This window comes from Oncorhynchus clarkii, chromosome 17 (assembly GCF_045791955.1).
Source record: "Oncorhynchus clarkii lewisi isolate Uvic-CL-2024 chromosome 17, UVic_Ocla_1.0, whole genome shotgun sequence".
Classification (NCBI taxonomy): Eukaryota; Metazoa; Chordata; class Actinopteri; order Salmoniformes; family Salmonidae; genus Oncorhynchus; species Oncorhynchus clarkii.
This window is the reverse complement of record NC_092163.1, coordinates 71,804,148-71,826,236: the sequence shown is the minus strand read 5'-3', so window position 1 is coordinate 71,826,236 and position 22,089 is coordinate 71,804,148. Positions and strand designations below refer to the sequence as shown.

At 40.9% G+C, this 22,089-nt stretch overlaps 2 protein-coding genes across 2 annotated transcripts; one reads left to right on the top strand and one right to left on the bottom strand.

Annotated features, from left to right (window-relative positions):
* Positions 1-1,292: 1,292 nt before the first annotated feature.
* Positions 1,293-2,295, bottom strand: LOC139371373 (adenosine receptor A1-like). Its single transcript, XM_071111736.1, has 2 exons — positions 1,967-2,295; positions 1,293-1,881 (listed from the first exon to the last, which is right to left on the bottom strand). Exons 1-2 carry the CDS (start codon positions 2,293-2,295, stop codon positions 1,293-1,295), a joined length of 918 nt encoding a protein of 305 aa, XP_070967837.1.
* A 10,577-nt stretch (positions 2,296-12,872) lies between these two features.
* On the top strand, positions 12,873-14,355 carry LOC139371370 (adenosine receptor A3-like). Its single transcript, XM_071111733.1, has 2 exons — positions 12,873-13,259; positions 13,345-14,355. Exons 1-2 carry the CDS (start codon positions 12,931-12,933, stop codon positions 14,057-14,059), a joined length of 1,044 nt encoding a protein of 347 aa, XP_070967834.1. The 5' UTR covers positions 12,873-12,930; the 3' UTR covers positions 14,060-14,355.
* Positions 14,356-22,089: the final 7,734 nt, after the last annotated feature.

Here is a 22,089-nt window from a genome sequence, read left to right as displayed (position 1 = left end):
GGTCATTACTGCATTGTCGGAACTAGAAGCACAAGCATTTCGCTACACTCGCATTAACATCTTCTAACCATGTGTATGTGACAAATACATTTGATTTGATTTTACCATGCAGAGGTTCGCCAGGTCAGGTTCCGCAGGGGATTATGTGGCTGTGGTGAAGAGATCCCATTACCGGTAACCAACTGAGTTTAATGTTCTCCACATACTCACCAAACTTTGTAGGATGCCTCCAACAACCCATTAGTACTTAGTACAGATATGTAGCTACAGTACACAATGCTAGCTATCCCATTATGACTGCTGTAATGCACATCGATACAGAGAAGAGGGTCGTAGACTGGATTAATGTGTTCCAATGGTAAAATGTGAAAAACAGTGAGTTAACATATATAATATTGTATTTTTGTTCTGAGGGAGCCAGCAATAAAACAATGGCATTGAAAACGTAATACCAATAGGATTTTAGAAGACTAGAAGCAGCACGATCTCAACTGCATTATCATCCACACACCTTCTGTGGAAGATTCTATTTTTTTCGCGTCATAGCTTAATGAGGGGCCTATGTTTTGACACAACGATCCCTTTAATTTAACATCAATTTTTTTTGCTTCTTCTCTTTTTAAAGAATGAAAAATCCTGCTTTAGTCACAACGAAAAAAAACCGCTTTAGTCCCATTTAGTCCCATGGGTTTTACAGATGTTTTTATTTTATTTTTGACTAATTTAGCAGACACTCTTATCATTTATTGCTGAAGCAGACAAATCATTGAATGAGATTGCAATTTTTATTTCCTTGTTTCATATGCCCAATCCACATTCACATTTACATTTTCAGATTAGACATCTACATATTAATAGGAAACTTCCATATAAATCATGTTATTTCCATTTCTTGCCAATTTGATCATACAGAAAAAAAACATTTAAAATTCAATACATTCAAGAAACGAGAGTCTTTAGAGGAAATTGATGAGTAAAATGAAACCGAAAAAGAGCCCTCTTACTTGACATCTTTGCAACCATCTCTGTGTATTTATTAACCCTCAGTTTTATTCAACAAATGTGAAATGTAACACCCTAGTTTTCCCTTTCTATTCAGGTTCTTAGGTCTTGATGCACTTTGCCAAAGATATAAAAAGCTAAACGACAATCATTTTTGTTGTCTTCCTACACCATTAACATTCTGCACCTTCAACTGTGCTGATTTTCACAACACTGATAGCATCTGCATCAGTATTTCTGGTCGCACTGTCAGGGTTGCTGCTAATATTTTTTTCAGTGGTGTGGTTGCTCTAAGAGCCCTGCCTGTCACCTCGACATACAAAGACCTTCCTCCATATCCTCAGGTACGCTTCCTGGATCTTGTGGATGCTGAAGGCATAAACGATTGGGTTGACAGCTGAATTGCCATGGGAGAGGAGGATGCCCACGTAGAAGGCCTGTTGGGGTATTTCTGATGGGTTACCAAAGTAGGCAACACAGTTCATGATGTCCAGAGGGAGCCAGCAAAAGGCGAAGAGCACCAGGACCAGAGTCAGGGATCGGGCCAGGCTCCTCTCCTTCCTGAAGTAGGTGTGGGACTGGGCACCGCTCCCCACCTTCTCTCTCAAGTTCCTCTGGATGCTACAGAAGATGTAGCAGTATAGGACAGCCATGACAAGCAACGGAGTGAGGGTGCAGAGGAGGAATACAAAGTAAACCAGGTATGACATGGGAATCACAGCCAGGAAACGGCAGATGATGGTGGTTGAGTTCCCTGAGTGAGACAAGGTGTCACGGTTGTACCACCCAAACATGGGTGGGAAGCTCAACATGAAGGCAACAAACCAACATATTGCCACCACCACCCAAGATCTCCTCTCTGTCACTGTCCTCTTGTACCTGTTGAAGCAGAGAATCTGTTCATCTGACATGACAACCATTTTTTAAAGCTGTGTGTATGTACTGTATATGCATGCACGCTCACCTGAGAGGGATGAAGACGCGTAGGAATCTGTCCACAGAGATGGCTAGCAGAGACATGACTGAAGTCATTGTCAACATGATGACCACACAGCTTATGAAGAGACATACATTGAACGAGGTGCACACCCGTCCATCCACCAGCACAGCCAGCGGCACAGCCACAGAACCTACAAGGAAGTCAGCTGCAGCCAGTGAGACCAAAAAACAGAAGGTGGGCTGCCGGAGGTTGCTGCTCGACCACACTGCCCAGATCACCAGGACATTTCCCAGACAGCAGGCGACAGCGATCAGCACCTCCAGCACTGTGTAGACAGCGTCTCCTCCAGGCATCCTGTCGGCCTTCCAATGGAAGTTCAATATGGGCATTTACTGTACTTAACACTAAGTGTGCTCTGTTCTATACCTCTGGACCTTTACCTTTGCCAGCACGTTTCTTGTTCCTTTAGAATTGAGGATGTTCACTTGGTCATTGAAAAGGTTTATTGAAATGTCACAGCCCCCACATGCCTGCTATAGGTTGGTGATAAGTGTTGTTGTGGTATCTCACTTCTCCTACACTGCTAGAAGGAGGGGACTGTGTATAAAAGAGTTTCAATATACCATAAATAGACTTCTTGTAAATCTGACAATGCTACCACAGCTAAACCATTTCTGTTCCTCTCAGATGAAGCCTTATCTTACATAAACATTTGGTAATACGAGGCAAGGTGTTTCCATCTTCAAATCTGAGAGATGGTACAGGACTTTTTTTATGTTGGCTGCAGAAACATGTTCAGATGTGGTCGTGTTGTACACATTTCCTGTAGCTTTAGAGGAAGGATGCTCAAAAATACACTTGCTTCTGTGAATGGTATACATGTCACAATGTGGAACGTGACAGGTGATACGTCTGGGATAAGTAGGCACAGAAAAGGCAGAGGCAGACAACAAAAAGGTCAGTTTCAAACATGTATTTTAAAGCATGGTTTTCAATCGTCATCGTTTCAGTAATCAAGTTAAATCACCATTTTTAACACTGTCCCACAATTCATTTCAAAAGTTTCACTTCCGTAATATTTTATTTTTGCTTTTATCTTAGAAAACCATGCTACTTCAAAATCCAGCCTGGTCTCATAGACTAGACGTAACATAGTAAATTTAAATCCGGGACACTCAAATTACTATGATATATTATGTTTGGTATGGTTACATAAGACAGAGGGTTACATGAGGCTAAAACTAAATGAGGGTGGCTGGTCGGGTTGGGCGTATAACGCGAACGTCTAGCAAGCCAAAGTTGCTTGTTTGAATCTCATCACAGACAACTTTAGCATTTTAACTAACCCTTCCCCTAACCCTAACCTTAACCCTTTAAACTAACTCCTAACCTTAACCAGTGGCGACCCGTCAATCAGGGCAGGTTTTGCCTCTATTTTTTTCCTGTTTTGCATGATATTTTGGCATTAATATGTGTCACATATCTGTTTTCAAACAATGTAAAAAACATATTTTACTTAATTAAGCTGTATACAAACATGGTCTCTTTTTTGCTTTCTTTTGTAAGGCAGCTCCAAAATGTAGGTGTTTCAGTCTAGCTGTGCTTTCTATGGTTGTGGGGCAGCCAGCAGATAATACGGAGCTTAGGGGTTAGTAATGTTCTCTGGTTGTTCCGTGATTGGCTCAGTGTTCTGTCACTCATGGGGACACTACGTCACCACAAAAATGACAGGTAGAGCTCGACAATTCAAGCCCCTGGGTGCAGCCATAGATTTACATTAGAAGTGCCCATCCAAGAAGCCTCAAGGTTATTGGCCACAGATAAAATTACGTCAAATCACATTATATCAACTGCAGCTTTGATTGGACAGATCATGTCAACATCATACTTTCAAAATCTTAGCTAGCAAGCAGTCATCATCATGAATCAAGTCGACAATCTACTGGCAAATCCTTTTCAATCCTTGTCATATGAAGAGAAATTATAGATAAAATGTATCGGTGCTCTTCGGCCATTGGACATAAACATTACACAACAAGTTGGATATCGCAAATTCAACAATGAGTGGTTTGGAAGGAATCAGTGGCTAACTGCAAGTTTTGCAAAGCAATCACTAGCCTGCTGGTCAGTGGAGTGGGTGTGTGGTCCAAGTCTGGGTTTAAGGGTCTCTTTTCCAAGCTTAAAAGGAGAAACATTCACTTGCAACCCACCATGGGCCAGAAAAGGATGAATACATTGGCCATGATATCAATCCCGCATGACTTCAGTGAGTTCAAGACAACTGGCAACTCGGGATAAAACTAGCTCAGACTGGGAAAATACGTTTTGAACGGTCATCCAACTTGGAATTCCAAGTTGGGAATTCTGGCCTCTTTCTAGACCTGAAGATCACTGACGTCATGAATCGAGCTTGTTTTTTTCCTTGTTCCCAGTTGTCGTGAAAGCATCATAAATCCAGAGAATGCCAGACTTTGATGACAAAGTTTGATGATAAAATGTTCTCAGAAGAACTGCTGCACCACCTTACTGTTCAAGTGAGCACAGTACAACAAGGTGAGTCCAAAAATGTATTTTATGCTGCTGCATAAATTCTGTAATATAACAGGGAGATAGTATTTATTTCTTATCTACAGTATACCTAAGTGTATGTTGTGTAGTAAGCCGTTAGTAGCCCATGTGCCTTCATAACTTAGCCTACTGTTCTGACTTGGTGGTGCACATGTAGCCTATAGTTTTAGAGAAATGTAATTATCGAATATTGTAAGAGCTTTCATTGGCTGCTTATATGCCCCCTTTATTTATCCTATGGTTCTAACTTGGTGTAGAGGGAGAATACTGTAAGAACGGCCCATGTTCTGAATTCTGTCGCTGTATATTTCAAAAGTGCTGAACAAATAGTTATATTGACAATGTCCGTCCTAGCTCGCTCATCAATGTCTTAAGCGAAATTAGTGATTGCCTCTCATGCGCTCGTCGTCGTCCCCTTATGCCATTGTTTGTAAATCTCAATTGTCAGTAGAAACCACAATTGTTTAAGCAAGTCAGCCACATCAGCTATATTTTTAAAAAGGCAGTATAGGAGGCTGAATTAACTGTTTCGCTGCCAGACTGCCAGACTGCTTCGCTGATAGCCAGGTGTAGAGGTGGAAAGGATTCACTCCATGGTGCTGAAAAGAAAGCTATTGGGACAGCTTTACGTAGACCCTAACAGTTTGTGGGTAACGTTTCTCACCGTTATAGTGCAATTAATGTATTGTCTAGTGTTGTGTTGTGTAGTGGTTTTGCTGGTATGCATTAAACCAAAAAATGGGGGGTTTGCCCCACCAAGATTTACATGCTAAAATCGCCACTGACCTTAACCCCTAAATCTAACCCCTAGCCAAACAAAACAAGGGGACATAGGAAGTGGCATGTGTCCATTTTCTCTAAATCTCCATTGTAACAGTCCTGTATATAATGACAAGGTGCTCGAGTCTCCACCCTAACAATTGGAGTCTTTGTCCTAAAGCCAGGAAGGCAGGCTACAAAATAGGCCCATAGAAACGCATTGGGCTTATTTTAGACAGATAAAAGCTCTCGCTTCGCCCTCTTCCTCTCTGGTTGTGACTTAAACAAATCTCCATCAGCCATGTAGGCTCACCAAAGCCATCATATGCTCGGGCAAACTTGGGCTCCACCATAATTCCGGATTGCATTCGCTTCCTGTGTGCTGTCAGCATAGGAACGAGAAGTAGTAACTTCCGACTTCAACTGTATATATTTGTTTTATTAAAAACATGTATTCAGGGATGCTGCAGGTGCATACACCTGAGGAAAATACATTTCAACTCCGTTTTTCACAATTCCTGACATTTAATCCTGGTAAAAAGTCCCTGTTTTAGGTCAATTAGGATCACCACTTTATTTTAAGAATGTGAAATGTCAGAATAATAGTAGAGAGAATGATTTATTTCAGTTTGTATTTATTTCATCACATTCCCAGTGGATCAGAAGTTTACATACACCCAATTAGTATTTGGTAGCATTGCCTTTGAATTGTTTAACTTGGGTCAAACGCGATGGGTAGCCTTCCACAAGCTTCCCACAACAAGTTGGGTGAATTTTGGTTGGCTGTTATTTGGCTTGCAAGCCTCCCCCTTTTTCCTACAAACATAGTTTACATACACTATTGTGTTTATGGGTGTCTTTAAACAATGGTCATTATGGCCAAACAGTTCTATTTTTGTTTCATCAGACCAGAGGACATTTCTCCATGAAGTACAATCTTTGTCCCCGTGTGCAGTTGCAAACCATAGTCCGGCTTTTCTATGGCGGTTTTGGAGCAGTGGATCCTTTTTTATTTTTCCGTTACTTTACCAGGTAAGTTGACTGAGAACACATTCTCATTTGCAGCAACAACCTGGGGTATAGTTACAGGGGAGAGGAGGGGGATGAATGAGCCAATTGTAAACTGGGGATTATTGGGTGACCAGGATGGTTTTAGGGTCAGATTGGGAATTATGACAGGACACCAGGGTTAACACTCCTACAATAAGTGCCATGGGATCTTTAATGACCTCCGAGAGTCAGGAAACCCATTTAACGTCCCATCCGAAAGACAGCACCCTACACAGGGCAGTGTCCCCAATCACTGCCCTGGGGCATTGAGATATTTTTTTAGACCAAAGGAAAGAGTGCCTCCTACTAGCCCTCCAACACCACTTCCAGCAGCATCTGGTCTCCCATCCAGGAACTGACCAGGACCAACCCTGCTTAGCTTCAGAAGTAAGCCAGCAGTGGTATGCAGGGTGTTATGCTGCTGGCCATTCCTTGATGAGAGGCCTTTCAAGTTATGTCGATATAGGACTCGTTTTACTGTGGATATATATACTTTTGTACCTGTTTCCTCCAGCATCTTCTCAAGGTCCTTTGCTGTTGTTCTGGGATTGATTTGCACTTTTCGCACCAAAGTACATTAATCTCCAGGAGACAGTTCGCATCTCCTTCCACAGGTACACCTCCAATTGACTCAAATGATGTCAATTAGCCTATCAAAAGCTTCTAAAGCCATGACATCATTTTCTGGAATTTTCCAAACGGTTTAAAGGCACAGTCAACTTAGTGTATGTAAACTTCTGATCCACTTGAATTGTGAAACAGTGAATTGTAAATGAAATAATCTGTCTGTAAACAATTATTTGTGTCATGCACAAAGAAGATGTCCTAACCAACTTGCCAAAACTATAGTTTGTTAATTAATAAATCCTCTTAGAACTACCCCCCTACTTTGTGCAATTTCTGCCTGAAGACACACCCAAATCTAACAGCCTGTAGCTCAGGCACAGAACCAAGTATATGCATATTCTTGGTACCATTTGAAAGACATCACTCTGAAGTTTGTGTAAATGTGAATTGAATGTAGGAGAATAACACACAATAGATCTGGTTTAGATAAAACAATGAAAAAAAACATACGTTTTTTCTATTTATTTTTGTATCATCATCTTTAAAATGAACAAGATAAAACAAACATTCAGATAAGATGATGGGGACAATTTCAGTGGAAAATATAAGAGGGCAACAGTACTTGTGCAAAGTTTCAGAATGATAACTTCCAAAATGAGTGTGCTACATAACATTTATCATGAAGTCACCCAGGTGTCCCACACAAGTAGCCCAAATGTGGCCAAATTGGTGAAACAAATAACTATATACTAATATACTAACTAATAACTTTTGAAACAAATAACTATATACAAAATACCAAAATGGTATTCTAACACACACCCCCACAAAAATTTAGAAAAATACATTTTTTTTTTTTAATTGAAGAAAAAAAAAAGAATGAAAAAAAAAATATATATATACATTTACAAAATAACATGGGTAACTATTTATACACTTTCAATATTTGGAAGACCCTCAGTCCTCTATCAAATCTATTTATATAGCCCCAGCCTAAAACCCCAAACAGCAAGCAATGCAGGTGTAGAAGCACGGTGGCTAGGAAAAACTCCCTAGAAAGGCAAAAACCTAGGAAGAAACCTAGAGGAACCAGGCTAGGTGGCCAGTCCTCTTCTGGCTGTGCCGGGTGGAGATCACAGTGGTTGTAGAGGGTGCAACAGGACAGCACCTCAAGAGTAAAAATTAACAGTTTAGGGTTCCATAGCCACAGGCAGAACAGAACATCCTTGTGTAGGATGAATGCATTCACCACAGGAATGTCGATGAAATGATAGAAGAAGGTCTTGTACCATTTCATTGTCTTGTGGAGAACATTGTAGTAGCCTATTAGCGCGTCCAACAGGTCCACACCTCCCATGCTCTTGTTGTAGTCCTTTACTGCAGTTGGAATGGGGACATTTTTGGTGGTCCATGCCCCGGCACCGTCCTTCACATGGCTGACAACATGATCCCCACTGAAGGACTTGTGGATAGTGGAGCACATCACCACCTCTCTGGTATCCATCCACTTTACAAAAAGCAGACCATCATCACGGATCCATCGCATGCTCCCCCAGCCCGCTTAGGCATGTCGTTCACCTTCGTCTTCGGAAAGCCCACCCTGTTGGTACGAATGGTGCCACAAGCCCACACATCCAGCTTCCTTAGGTCTGCAAACAGGGTAGGGCTTGTGTAGAAGTTATCCACTGTGATAAGGTGCGTCTCGGTGAGAGGTGTAGGAGTCAGGCGCAGAGAGCAGGGATTTCTGAGAAGCGTGTTTAATATAGATATATGTATACATAGTCCACCAATACAAAATTGGCCCAGATGAATATGGAGGAACAACCACAGTTCCGACACTACATACACATACACTACATACACATACGTAAATGTGAAAACAATAAACAGCATAGAATACTGAATGCTAATACCCACAAGCTTAATCCTGCACGAATTAAAGCAGGTAACAGGTGCCCTATATACACACAGAAATAAAAGCTATTGAAACCAGGTGTGAAAAGGAACACAGACAAAACAACCAGAAAAGGAAAAAGGGATCGGTAGTGGCTAGTAAGCCGGCGACTCCGAGAGCCGAGCGCCGCCCGAACAGGGAGAGGAGTTACCTTCGGTAGAAGTCGTGACATCCACAAACAGTTTGTAGCCCTTCCCTAGTAGTTGAAAATCCAATAACTCCATTACATAGTCATAGCTAAGTCCCTTACCGGTAGCAAAACTGTTCTTCCCCTCGTAGACAGAGAAATTGCATGTGTAGGCACATACAGAATTAGCCAACACAAACAGCTTGTAACCCCACTTGGTTGGTTTGTTTCTCATGTATAGTTTGAGGCCAATTCTTGCCTTTGAGGCTACCATCCTCTCATCGATTGACACGTTCTGAGCTGGCTGAAAGTATGTCTTGCAGGCCTCAACAATGCTGTGGTAGAGCGGTTTGATATTGCACAGTCTATCAAACGTTGCTGTGCCTCTCTTCTTCTCATTCTCTTCATCAACCTTTGGGTCACTGATATGAAGCGCCTGTGAAATAATCAGAAACCTTTTGCAGGACATAACAGTCATGGGGAAAGGCAGTTGGTACAGAGATGACGTTTTCCAGTAGTCCTTCAGGCTTTTCAGCCTCACCAGCCCCATGTAGATGACCAGTGAAAGGTAGCAGAAAAAGTCTGACATGGATATGGGCTTCCATGCTACCTTTTTGCCTGCTTGCTTCTTCTTCCCATTCTTATTTGTGTTGGACACGAGCAAATCTACAACAGATGGTGTGAAAAACAGTTGAAAAAGCTGAAGGGGGGTGTAAGTTGCGTTCGGGTTCACCTGAGGTCCTGGCTTCCTTTTCGGCCTAAAAGTTGGTTGGGGTGGCTCCACATCATCTTCTAGGACGGTGTGCCAACACCTCTGTTTTCGGGTGGCACACTTCCCCTCTTTCTCTTCTTTGTCAGTGCCTTCACACCTCTAGATGGCCCGGGAGGTGTGGAGCCAGAGACAGCAGGGGTACAGCTGAATGAACCAGTTTCAGAGGGGGATGGACACCTTGGCACTGGGGGCTCCCAGTCGGAGTCAGTGCCACTGTGAAAGAAAATGTTCAGTTAGAATAGTTTCACATATGAGCCCTGTATCAACAGCTATAATAAACATACATATAGAGTACAGGGAGTACAGGGAACATAAAGTGCTGTTCCATTTCACTTTGGCAATTGATGTGGGCCTGCCTCAAATAGGGTCTTGGGGTAGACCATGCGTTCTCAAACAGACTCTCATTCACAATGACTAGCTAACGTGTACTTTACCCATTTCATAACATCTGTATATATTGCAAATAAAATGTAAAAACAGCTATAATAAACATGTATATAAAGTACAGGGAGTACAGGGAACATAAAGTGCTGTTCCACATCAATTGCCAAAGTGAAATGGGCCTACCTCAAATAGGGCATTTGGGTAGACCATGCGTTCTCAAACAAACAGACCCTCACTCACAATGACTAGCTAACGTGTACTTTGCCCATTTCATTACATCGCTATATATTGCAAATAAAATGTAAAAACAGCTATAATAAACATGTATATAAAGTGCTGTTCCACATCAATTGCCAAAGTGAAATGGGCCTACTTCAAATAGGGCCTTGGGGTAGATCATGCGTTCTCAAACAAACAAACAGACCCTCACTCACAATGACTAGGAAAGCCTTTGCTGAAATACAATGGCAATAGCTCTTCTACAGTATAATACAATAAACCTTTCTACCACATTAGAATGATTTAGGGCCTGTATTGGCTATGCCAGGAATGAAGAATAGAGTACTACAATCTTATATCCAGAGAGCTGTAGGCTAGAATACGATGGACCAGTCCATTTGTGTGAGGTTAGGTTTTAGAACAAGGGTTAGGTTATAGGGATAGTTCACCAAAATTCCGATATTAGCATTTTTTGTGATTCATGTCCAAATGATCTATAAGTAATTTTATTGAGGAACACAATACATTTGAGATACTTTGGGATGATTTGGACATGAAGCTCCAAAAATTATAATATCGGTACCAAAGTTAGCATTTGGAAACAGTGGCCAGGGGTGTGGTCAGTGTGACCGAATGGTGTGCAATGTTCAATTCAACAGAAATTGTACTGTATTGAACTTCCAGTTGAAAAATGCTGTGATTATGATTGCCCAGAGGACGATTACCGTATGATGTGCTGCACGAGTTTTGCATGAGTTCTGCGATTTCAAATGGTTACACCCATATTGGTCAGGCCACACCCACCAAATCGGAGCAAACGTACCTCAAAGGCTATCGAAGGACAGTGTGGAACATTTTGGAGAAAAGTGTTGTTCAGTACAAATTGTCAGGCAACATGAACGCACCCCAGGTAAATGAAAGCAAAACATGGATTGCTGGCATACCTTGTTTATAGACTGCTTACAGGGTAAGGAAAACCAAAATGTCATTTTGTAATTATCATTCAACAAATCATTAACTATGACTCACTCACAGTGTTAGGATTAAGGGTGATACATGTTTTGTTCACAGTGATCTGGTTGCTCTGAGAGCCCTGGTTGTCATCTCAACTGTTTTGTTGGGGAGGGGGGGGGGGTGCAAAGCTACAGATCGCTATAACAGTCCTCTAATATAGGACAAGTACAGGTATAAATATATTTATATTTATATTTTTTATCTTGATTTTTCAGGAGTTGCAGCAGCACCCTCAGCACCCCTACTTCTTGCGGCTATGCTGACAGCCCACAGGAAGTGAATGCAATCCGGAATCATGGTGGATCCCAAGTTTGCCAGAGTATGTGATGGCATTGGTGAGCCCACATGGCTAATGGAGATTTGTTTGAGTTACAATTAGAGAGGAAGAGGCGAAGCGAGAGCTTTTATCTGTCCAAAATAAGCCCAATGTGTTTCTATGGGCTTATTTTGGACCTAAGCTTGTCGTCTGCCTTCCCGGCTTTAGGACAAAGACTCCAATTGTTAGGGTTGAGACATGAGCACCTAGTCATTATATACAGATCTGTTACAATGGAGATTTAGAGCAAATAAATGCCTGCCACTTCCTATGCCCCTTGTTTTGTTTGGCTAGGGGTTAGGGTCATGGGTTAAGAGTAGGGTTAGGAGAAGGGTTAGTTAAAAGGTTTAGGGTAAGGGTTTGCTAACATGCTAAGTAGTTGTAGTTGCAAAGTTGCTAAAATGCTAAAGTTGTTTGTGATGAGATTCAAACACACAACCTTTGGCTTGCTAGATGTTCGCGTTATACGCCCAACCCGACCAACCGCCATCATTTCGTTTTTGCCTTAAGTAACCCTCTGTCTTATGTAACCATACCAAGCATAATATATTGGATATCCATTTGCTATGTTACGTCTAGTCTATGAGACCAGGCTGGATTTTGAAGTAGCATGGTTTTCTAAGTTAAAAGCAAAAATAAAATATTATGGAAGTGAAACATTTGAAGTGAATTGTGGGACAGTGTTAAAAATGGTGATTTAACTTGATTACTGAAACGATGATGATTGAAAACCATGCCTTAAAATACATGTTGAAACTGACATTTTTGTAGTCTGCCTCTGCCTTTACTGTGCCTACTTATCCCAGACGTATCACCTGTTACGTTCCACATTGTGACATGTATACCATTCACAGAGACAAGTCTATTTTGAGCATCCTTCCTGTAAAGCCACAGGATATCTGTACAACACAACCACAGTTAAAAAAAAAATTGCAGCCAACATAAATTTTAAGATTGCGACACCTTGCCTCTTATTGCCAAATGTTCGAGATAAGGATTCAACTGAGATTAACAAACTATTTTATACACAGTCCCCTCCTTCTAGCAGTGTAGGAGAAGTGAGATACCACAACAACACTTATCACCAACCTATAGCAGGCAAGTGGGGGCTGTGACATTTCAATAAACCTTTTCAATAGCTAAGTGAACATCCTCGAGCCTACAGGAAAAGGAAAATCTCCAGAGGTATAGAACAGAGCACACTTAGTGTTAAGTACAGTAATTGCCCATATTAAACTTCCATTGGACGGTTGACAGGATGCCTGGAGGAGACGTTGTCTACACAGTGCTGGAGGTGCTGATCGCTGTTGCCTGCTGTCTGGGAAATGTCCTGGTGATCTGGGCAGTGTGGTCAAGCAGCAACCTCCGGCAGCCCACCTTCTGTTTTTTGGTCTCTCTGGCTGCAGCTGACTTCCTTGTAGGTTCTGTGGCTGTGCCGTTGGCTGTGCTGGTGGATGGACGGGTGTGCACCTCGTTCAATGTATGTCTCTTCATAAGCTGTGTGGTCATCATGTTGACAATGACTTCGGTCATGTCTCTGCTAGCCATCTCTGTGGACAGATTCCTACGCGTCTTCATCCCTCTCAGGTGAGCGTGCATACATATACAGTACATACACACAGCTTTAAAAAATGGTTGTCATGTCAGATGAACAGATTCTCTGCTTCAACAGGTACAAGAGGACAGTAACAGAGAGGAGATCTTGGGTGGTGGTGGCAATATGTTGGTTTGTTGCCTTCATGTTGAGCTTCCCACCCATGCTTGGGTGGTACAACCGTGACACCTTGTCTCACTCAGGGAACTCAACCACCATCATCTGCCGTTTCCTGGCTGTGATTCCCATGTCATACCTGGTTTACTTTTTCTTCTTCCTCTGCACCCTCACTCCGTTGCTTGTCATGGCTGTCCTATACTGCTACATCTTCTGTATCATACAAAATAACCTGAGAGAGAAGACGGGGAGCAGTACCCAGTCCCACATCTACTTCACAAAGGAAAGGTGCCTGGCCCGATCCCTGACTCTGGTCCTGGTGCTCTTCGCCTTTTTCTGGCTCCCACTGGACATCATGAACTGTGTTGCCTACTTTGGTAACCCATCAGACATACCCCAACAGGCCTTCTACGTGGGCATCCTCCTCTCCCATGGCAATTCAGCTGTCAACCCGATTGTTTATGCCTTCAAGATCCGCAAGATCCAGGAAGCGTACCTGAGGATCTGGAGGAATGTCTTTGTGTGTCGAGGTGACAGTCAGGGCTCTCAGAGCAACCAGACTAGTGAAAACATTATCAGCAGCAACCCTAACAGTGCAGATAGAAATATTGATGGAAATGCTATCAGTGTTATGAAAATTGACACAGTTGAAGGTACAAGCATGTTGATAGTGTAGGAAGACAATAGAAGTGATAGTCGCTTAGCTTTTTTTTCTTTGGCAAAGTGCATCAAGACCTTAGAACCTGTATAATAAGGGAAACTACTGCCAGGGTGTTATACATTGGCATATTTTAATATTTGGCATTTGTTGAAAAAAACTGAGGGATAAAAATAGACAGAGGAAGTTGCAAGGAAGTCAAGTAAGTTGGCTCTTACAGGTTTCATTTTACTCGTATCGATTTCCTGTTTAAAGACTTGCGTTTCTTGAATGTGCTGAATTTTTTTTTATTTTCTTCTGTATGATAACGTTGGCCTGAAATGGAAATAACATGCACTATTTGGCAGTTATCACAAAAAAATTGTAGGAAATAAATTTGCAATCTCATTCAATGATTTGTCTGCTTCAGCAATAAATAGTTATATTGAGTTGAGTGATAGTGGCCAGGGATCTGGGTCATTGTTGAGTGATATTTCACCATGTTCCTGTACAGATGCCAAAAGTTTCTACCCACAATATCTGGGGGAGTCACAAGCGCCTCAATATTTACACTGCTCCTATAGGACATATTTGTCAGTGCTATCCGAGTTCCTTGGGACATCCCTACCCTAAACCTTAACCCTAACCTCAAGCCTTACTTTAACCATTTTAAATGTCAACTTCAATGAGGTAGAGATGTCCCAAGGATCCCGGATTGCACTGACATATTGCTGATTTATTCTTCTACTCTACTTGATGAAGGCAGCTATGACATCCAGAAATCAGATACAGATGTAGAATCTTAATTTGACCAGCATTGTTGCAACAAAATAATCCTGCAGCAACGGGATTTGAACGTTTAGTACATAATGCTGTGTGTGCGATGGTTAGGCTATTAGCTGTCAAAAATCAGTCTACATGAAAAATGCAATACTGTTAATATGACCATGTGTTAGTGCGGATTTTCCGTGAATTTATGTAAATCAGAAAGCTCATCTGCATTTCCTGCTGCACAGGAAAATCAGCAACAAAAGAGTGAACAAATGATTATGCTACACCTGTGCGCAACCGAAGCAAACAAACACATTGTTATAAACACAGCAAGGACTACAAGAGACAAAACAGGTACACAAACTGATTAACCCTAATTGCTCCTGTTAGTCACTCTGGATAAGAGTGTCTGCTAAGTGAGTAAAAAATATAATAAAATCATTTGTAAACCCCATGGGCCTAAAGCATGTTTTACGTTAGGACTGAAGCAGTTTTTTTCATTCCTTAAAAAGAGAAGAAGCAAAAAAAATAGATGTAAAGTTAAAGGGATCGTTGTGTCAAAACATAGGCCCCTCATTAAGCTATGATGAGAAAACAATAGAATCTTTCACAGAAGTTGTGTGGATGATAATGCAGTAGAGCTCATGCTCCTTCTAGCCTTCTGAAATTCTACTGGTATTACGTTTTCAATTCCATTGTTTTATTGCTGGCTTCCCCCTGAACAGAAATACAATATTATATATGTTAACTCACTGTTTTTCAAATTTTACCATTGGAACACATTCACCCAGTCTACGACCCTCTTCTCTGTATCGATGTGCATTACAGCAGTCATAATAGGATCGCTAGCACTGTGTACTGTAGCTTCAGAGCTGTATTAAGCGCTAATGGTTGTTGGAGGCATCCTTCAACTCCAATAGGAAGTTTGATGAGTATGTGGAGAACATTAAACTCAGTTGCTTACAGGTAATGGGATCTCTTCACCACAGCCACATAATCCCCTGAGGAACCTGACCTGGCGAACCTCTGCATGGTACTGTACTAATTCATTACTGCTATTCACAGTGTTGGTTACAGTCTCAGAGGTGTATTCACTGGCCAGTGGGTTTCTGTTGCAAAACGCACCCAGAAGTCAAAACTCTAGCGGACAGATAGGTGCTCGGGTGCTGGTTGAGCCCTGTCCTTTTGCCCTCCTATTAAAATATGAACTCGCAGCTCGGTAGATGTTTTTAATTGTATGATTTCCTTTTACATTTTACTTTGAGTCTCATTTTATTTTGAGAGCGAACTCGTCTGACTTGCATGCAGTGACCACTGGCTGCGGGTGCCGGGTGGGGAGACTTGAATACTGGTAGGAGGCTACGATTGAGTTGAATGTCTTTTGCATGGTTTAATTCAATCACATAATCAATTAAACGTTAGGTAATCGATTTGATAAAATAGCATCATATAATTTAATCATAGTCAGAGACACGACACCAGCTAGCGTATTTACTTGTTTCGACAGCATCGCTAGCTAGCTAGCATATTTACGTTATCATTAGCTTTGTTCAGCTGATAGTCACTTTTCCCGATGGCAATTATCTCAAATAGTTTTCTAGGCTTAGGAGTCACTGACACTAGCTTGCTTACAATGTGCGATGAGTGAATGTGTTGTTTCAGAAAGCAAATAGAGAAATAAACGTTACATATTTTGGCTAGAGAAGCCGTTGGAATGTTTTCACTTTGAGCACCTGTTCCCCCGCTTCATCTAAAGGTGTACTGTAGATAATATAACATTTAGACTCTTTTATCCAAAGCAACTGTGTGTGCATACATTTGTCATATCGGTGGTCCCACCAGGAGTTGAACCTACAATCCTGATGTTGCAAGTGGCATGGTCTACAAACTGAGCTACTCTACTGGTAGACTACAGGTTGGTTGATCAATAGTCCATTTGACAAAAATGTGCTCATTGGCCTGAAACAGCTCTTCTAAAGGTTTATTGACACACAATAAAAAGCTTGTCGCCATACCTTTACCAACCCGTACATCAAAGCTCACTGTTGCTATGTTATGATTGTCGCTCTATCACTGTTGCTATGTTATGATTGTCGCTCTATCAGAGACACGCACACCAAGCTGACTATCCCTGGGACTCAGATGACGTAAAGAACATGAGGAAGGTGATACAATCTCCAATAAAAGTGAGTTACTGTTGTGTCTGCTCACCAACAAGCTAATGCAGAGCACGGTCACGGTTATAGTATTTTATGAATTGCGTTGTCATCAACTCTAATAAGAATGTTAGTCCGTTATAGCCTAGTTTGTTAAATAGCATGAGGAAACACATTTTCTAAATATGTTGAATTTGTTTGCAGTCCACATTGTTCTAAGTCATTTCATGGCTTCAATATGGAAATGCATTGTTAACATAGGCCTACTATAAAATGCATTATGTCTGAGCCATGGACATGTCAAACGTTGTCACAATGATTTATAAAGCCCTTTTTACATCAGATGTCACAAAGTGATTATACAGAAGCCCAACCTAAAACCCCAATGAGGAAGCAATTATGTAATGCCGTTTGGGTATTTGCATGTCAAAAAATATACACGTCAAAATAACACTATTTGTCGCGTTAAATAAGCTTTTCATTTGGCACGTCAAATAACACAATTCTATTATAGAATGTTGTGTATGCTGAATTTGCACGTGCAAGCCAAGCGCCACAATTACGATCAGAAGCACTGTCAAAACTACAAAAAAAGTAGGCAAACAAGCACACGCTGGACACGAACGATGTGTTTACAATCACGCGTTGGTAAAGAGGCACATTTGTTCGAGCGAATGGGAAAACGTCTGTGTGAACATCTGAAATAAGATCAGGATCAAACGAGCGGGATAAAAAAAAAAGGCAAATATCTTTGATACAGATGTTAGAACTTCGGCGGTAGATAGCTAACGTTAGCACTAATGCAACCAGCCTGAAAACAATAACCAGTAAAAACTGCAGTAATTTTCAATATTCTTAGCAATGATTTAGGAATCATTGTGCGTAAGTATTAGCTAGGTTGCCACCTGTTGTTCGCCTATTGACATTTAACTTCAGTTCATGAAAATAACTAGCTTGCCGCTACTTGGCCCTGTTGCACAGAGCTAACGTTAGAAGCAGCCAGCTAGCTTCATTTGGCTGGTATAACCCGTTGTGGTTGTGAAGCCAGCCACAATAATGATTAGCCACACAAGTGGAATTTTCAGTTCGCCTTGAAAGTAAAGGTGTATCTTTGAAAGTGACTCAGAAAGCTACAATTGGTGGAATCATGCCATTTTTTTTTACCAGCAGTGCGGAGAGCTTGGGGTAGGAAAGGGAGGTGCGCAAGGTAAAACGTTACCAGCGTCATAGCATACTTATCTATTAATCGTTGTGACATATGAAATACAAGTGATAGTGTAATCAATGTGTAATAACTACATAAAAAAATTATGAACGTGTTAAATTATTATGTGACTAATATATGACTATATTAGGTCCTGATTGGTGGGCTCCCGAGAGATGCACTGCATCTCTGTGCTAGAGGCGTCACTACATACCCTGGTTCGATTCCAGGTTGTATCACAACCCGGCGTCCCAATCACAGCCGCACAATTGTCCCAGCATTGTCCGTGTTAGGATTTGGTCTGAAGTTGGTATCAGTTTAAAAAAATAATTTTAAAAAAGTAATGTAAGTATGGAGGTAGTTTTATACCTACCCCCAAAAAGGGGTTAAATATGTGTAAATATATATATACATTTTTTTACTGACCTTTTTTTATATATCCTATATATAGGACAGACACTTCAAAACCTTATTCCTTATGATTTCTTTTTCGACTGTCTTTTTTGCCAATAATGAATGTGTTGTTCAGTGTGTTTTTATGGGCTATAGTAGTAATGGCCAAATTCAATATTTTATCAAAATCTTTTTGATATTTATCTTTTTTTATACCTAAAGGGCTCCTAAAATTCAAAAATCAAATAGCTAAATGATCCATGGTATGACCATCTTAAAACCATTCTATATGTTAGCTTACACTCCACTGACTTCACACCCCTTTACTCTTTCCACATGTTGTTGTGTTGAAGCCAGAATTTAAAATGTACTAAATTGAGAGCTTTTTTTGTCACTGGCCTACACACAATACCCCATAATGTCAAAGTGAAATTATGTTTTTTGAAATGTTTACCTACTCATTACAAATGAAACGCTTAAATGTCTTCAGTCAATATGTATTCAACCCTTTTGTTACGGCAAGCCTAAATAAGTTCAGGTGTAAACAATGTACTTAACAAGTCACATAATAAGTTGCATGGACTCGCTCTGTGTGCAATGATAGTGTTTAACATGATTTTTGAATGAGTACCTCATCTTTGTACCCTACACATACAATTATCTGTAAGGTTCCTCAGCCTCAACAGTGCATTTCAAACATAGATTCAACCTCAAAGACCAGGGAGGATTTAAAATGTCACGCAAAGAAGGGAACCTATTTGTAAATGGGTAAAATATAGATATTTTTAAACAGACATGGAATATCCCTTTGAGCATGGCAAAGTTATTAATTACACTTTGGATGGTGTATCAATACACACAAACATTACAAAGATACAGGCGTCCTTCCTAACTCTGTTGCCGGAGAGGAAGGAATCCACTCAGGGATTTCACCATGAGGCCAATGGTGACTTTAAAACAGTTAAAGAGTTTAATGGCTGTGATGGGAGAAGATTGAGGATGGATCAACAACATTGTAGTCACTCCACAATACTAATCTACTTGACAGTGAAAAGATAGAAGCCTGTACAGATTACAAATACTCAAAGTAATAATGCAACAAATGTGGCAAAGCAATAAACCTTGTCCTGAATACAAAGTGTTATGTTTGGGGCAAATTCAATACAACACATGACTGAGTGCCACTGTCCATATTTTCAAGCATAGTGGTGGCTGCAACATGTTGGTACGCTTGTAATCATTAGGACTGGGGAGTTTTTCAGAATATAAACTTAACGGAGCTAAGCACAGACGAAAACCTGGTTCAGTCTGCTTAGACACTGGGAGATTAATTCACCTTTCGGCAGGTCAATAAACTAAAACACAAGGTCAAATCTACACTGGAGTCGCTTACCAAGAATTCACTGAAGGTTCCTGAGTGGCCGATTTACAGTTTTGACTTAAATCTACTTGACAATCTATGGCAAGACCTGAAAATGGTTGTCTAGCAATGATCAATAACCAATTTGACAGATCTTGAAGAATGTGCAACATTTGCCTTTTTATTATTTTTACAATCTACAAAGCTCTTTGCATCTTACCCAGAAAGACTCACCACTGTAATCGCTGACAAAGGTGCTCCTACAAGTATTAAGTCAGGGGTGTGAATTCTTATGTGAATGAGATATTTCTGTATTAATTTGCAAAAACTTTTCATATATATTGTCTATAATGAGATTGATTTTGCTTTAGGGCAACAACTTGAGTATTTTACTGTATTCCTAGTGAAGAAAATGTTCTGTTAATTCTAATTACACATTGATGACTTACATGCTAACTTTTGTTTGTAATTTAAAAGCCCTGTTTGTGGTGTAAGGGATACCAAGGGAGTGTGCAGTAGCAATCTAAGTAGAATTTATCTCAGACTGCTGGGAAGACATATATCTTCGCTTAGTTTAATAGAAATCAATGGGCTATCACAGAAATCATTGACAGCTTTTAAGCAAATTGAAATATTCCTGTCCCAAGGAGTGACTTTTAAGGCTGGTTCGTTGGGCATTTTTGGCAGAGTTCCTGGTGTGTCTCATTTATTTGTAGTGTCATGTCGACGGGGGAGTTGTGTAAGAGAGCAATATATGGTAACAGCCACTTACCATCAAATGTTCCTTCATTTTGTTGTTTTATATTAAATTATCATCAATTATCATCAATGTGTCACGACTCCTACCGAAGGTGGCTCCCCTTCCTGTTCGGGTGGCGCTTGGCGGTCGTCGTCACCGGCCTACTAGCTGCCACTGATCCTTTTTCCCCCCTTGTCTGTTTATTAGTTACACCTGTGTTTAGTTAGGTTAATTGGTTGGGCTTTATTATCCGGGATTATTTTCTGGGTACTATTGTGCACGACTGTAAATCACGGTTGTCCGTGTATGTGTGTTTTTCTGGACTGTTTAGTTCCCCGTGTTTTGGGCCATTTGTTTGGGTGGCGTCGTTTTCACCGGTGTGGTGAATTAAAAGTATCGCTACCTTGAACTCTCTGTTTCCTGCGCCTGACTTCTTCCTCCACTACACCCCGGGCATTACATGTAGTTTAAAATTGATTTCTGTCACACAACCAACTTTTGTATTCTCACATAAAAATCTGAAACCAATGTGTATATATACTAAACAAAAATATAAACGCAACATGTAAAGTGTTGGTCCCATGTTTCCTGAGGTGAAATAAAAGATCCCAGAAATGTTCCATACGCTCAAAAAAAACATATTTTTCTCAAATTTGGTACACAAATTAGTTTACATCCCTGTTAGTGAGCATTTCTCCTTTGCCAAGATAATCCATCCACCTAACAGGTGTGGCATATCAAGAAGCTGATTAAACAGCATGATCATTACACAGGTGTACCTTGTGCTGGGGACAATAAAAGGTGACTCTAAAATGTGCTGTTTTGTCTCATGTTTTGAGCGAATGTCCACCAGAGGTGTTGCCAGAGAATTGAATGTTAATTTCTCTAACATAAGTTGCCTCCAATGTTGTTTTAGAGAATTTGGCAGTACTTCACAAAGCAGACCACGTGTAACCCCGCCAGCACAGGACGTCCACATCCGGCTTCTTCACCTGCGGGATCGTCTGAGACCAACCACCGGATGAAACTGAGGAGTATTTCTGGCTGTAATAAAGTCCTTTTGTGAGGAAAAACTCATTCTGATTGGCTGTGCCTGGCTCCCCAGTGGATGGGCCTTTCTCCCAAGTGGGTGGGCCTATGCTCTCCCAGGCCCACCCATGGCTGTGCCCCTGCCCAGTCATGTGAAACCCATAGATTAGGGCCTAATTGATTTATTTCAATTGATTGATTTCCTAAAATGAACTGTAACTCAGTAAAATCGTTGAAATTGTTGCATGTTGTGTTTATAGTTTTGTTCAGTATAGATGCTTGGATTGTCACACCCTGACCATAGTTTGCTTTGTATGTTTCTATGTTTTGTTTGGTCAGGGTGTGATCTGAGTTGGTATTCTATGTTGTGTGTCTAGTTTGTCTGTTTCTGTGTTTGGCCTGATATGGTTCTCAATC

Bases quoted from the DNA above. Each gene is read 5' to 3' on its own strand.
- LOC139371373 (XM_071111736.1), bottom strand. From the start codon at position 2,295: ATGCCTGGAGGAGACGCTGTCTACACAGTGCTGGAGGTGCTGATCGCT. The intron at 1,882-1,966 runs GTGAGCGTGCAT...CTGCTTCAACAG, and splicing joins CGCGTCTTCATCCCTCTCAG to GTACAAGAGGACAGTGACAG.
- LOC139371370 (XM_071111733.1), top strand. From the start codon at position 12,931: ATGCCTGGAGGAGACGTTGTCTACACAGTGCTGGAGGTGCTGATCGCT. The intron at 13,260-13,344 runs GTGAGCGTGCAT...CTGCTTCAACAG, and splicing joins CGCGTCTTCATCCCTCTCAG to GTACAAGAGGACAGTAACAG.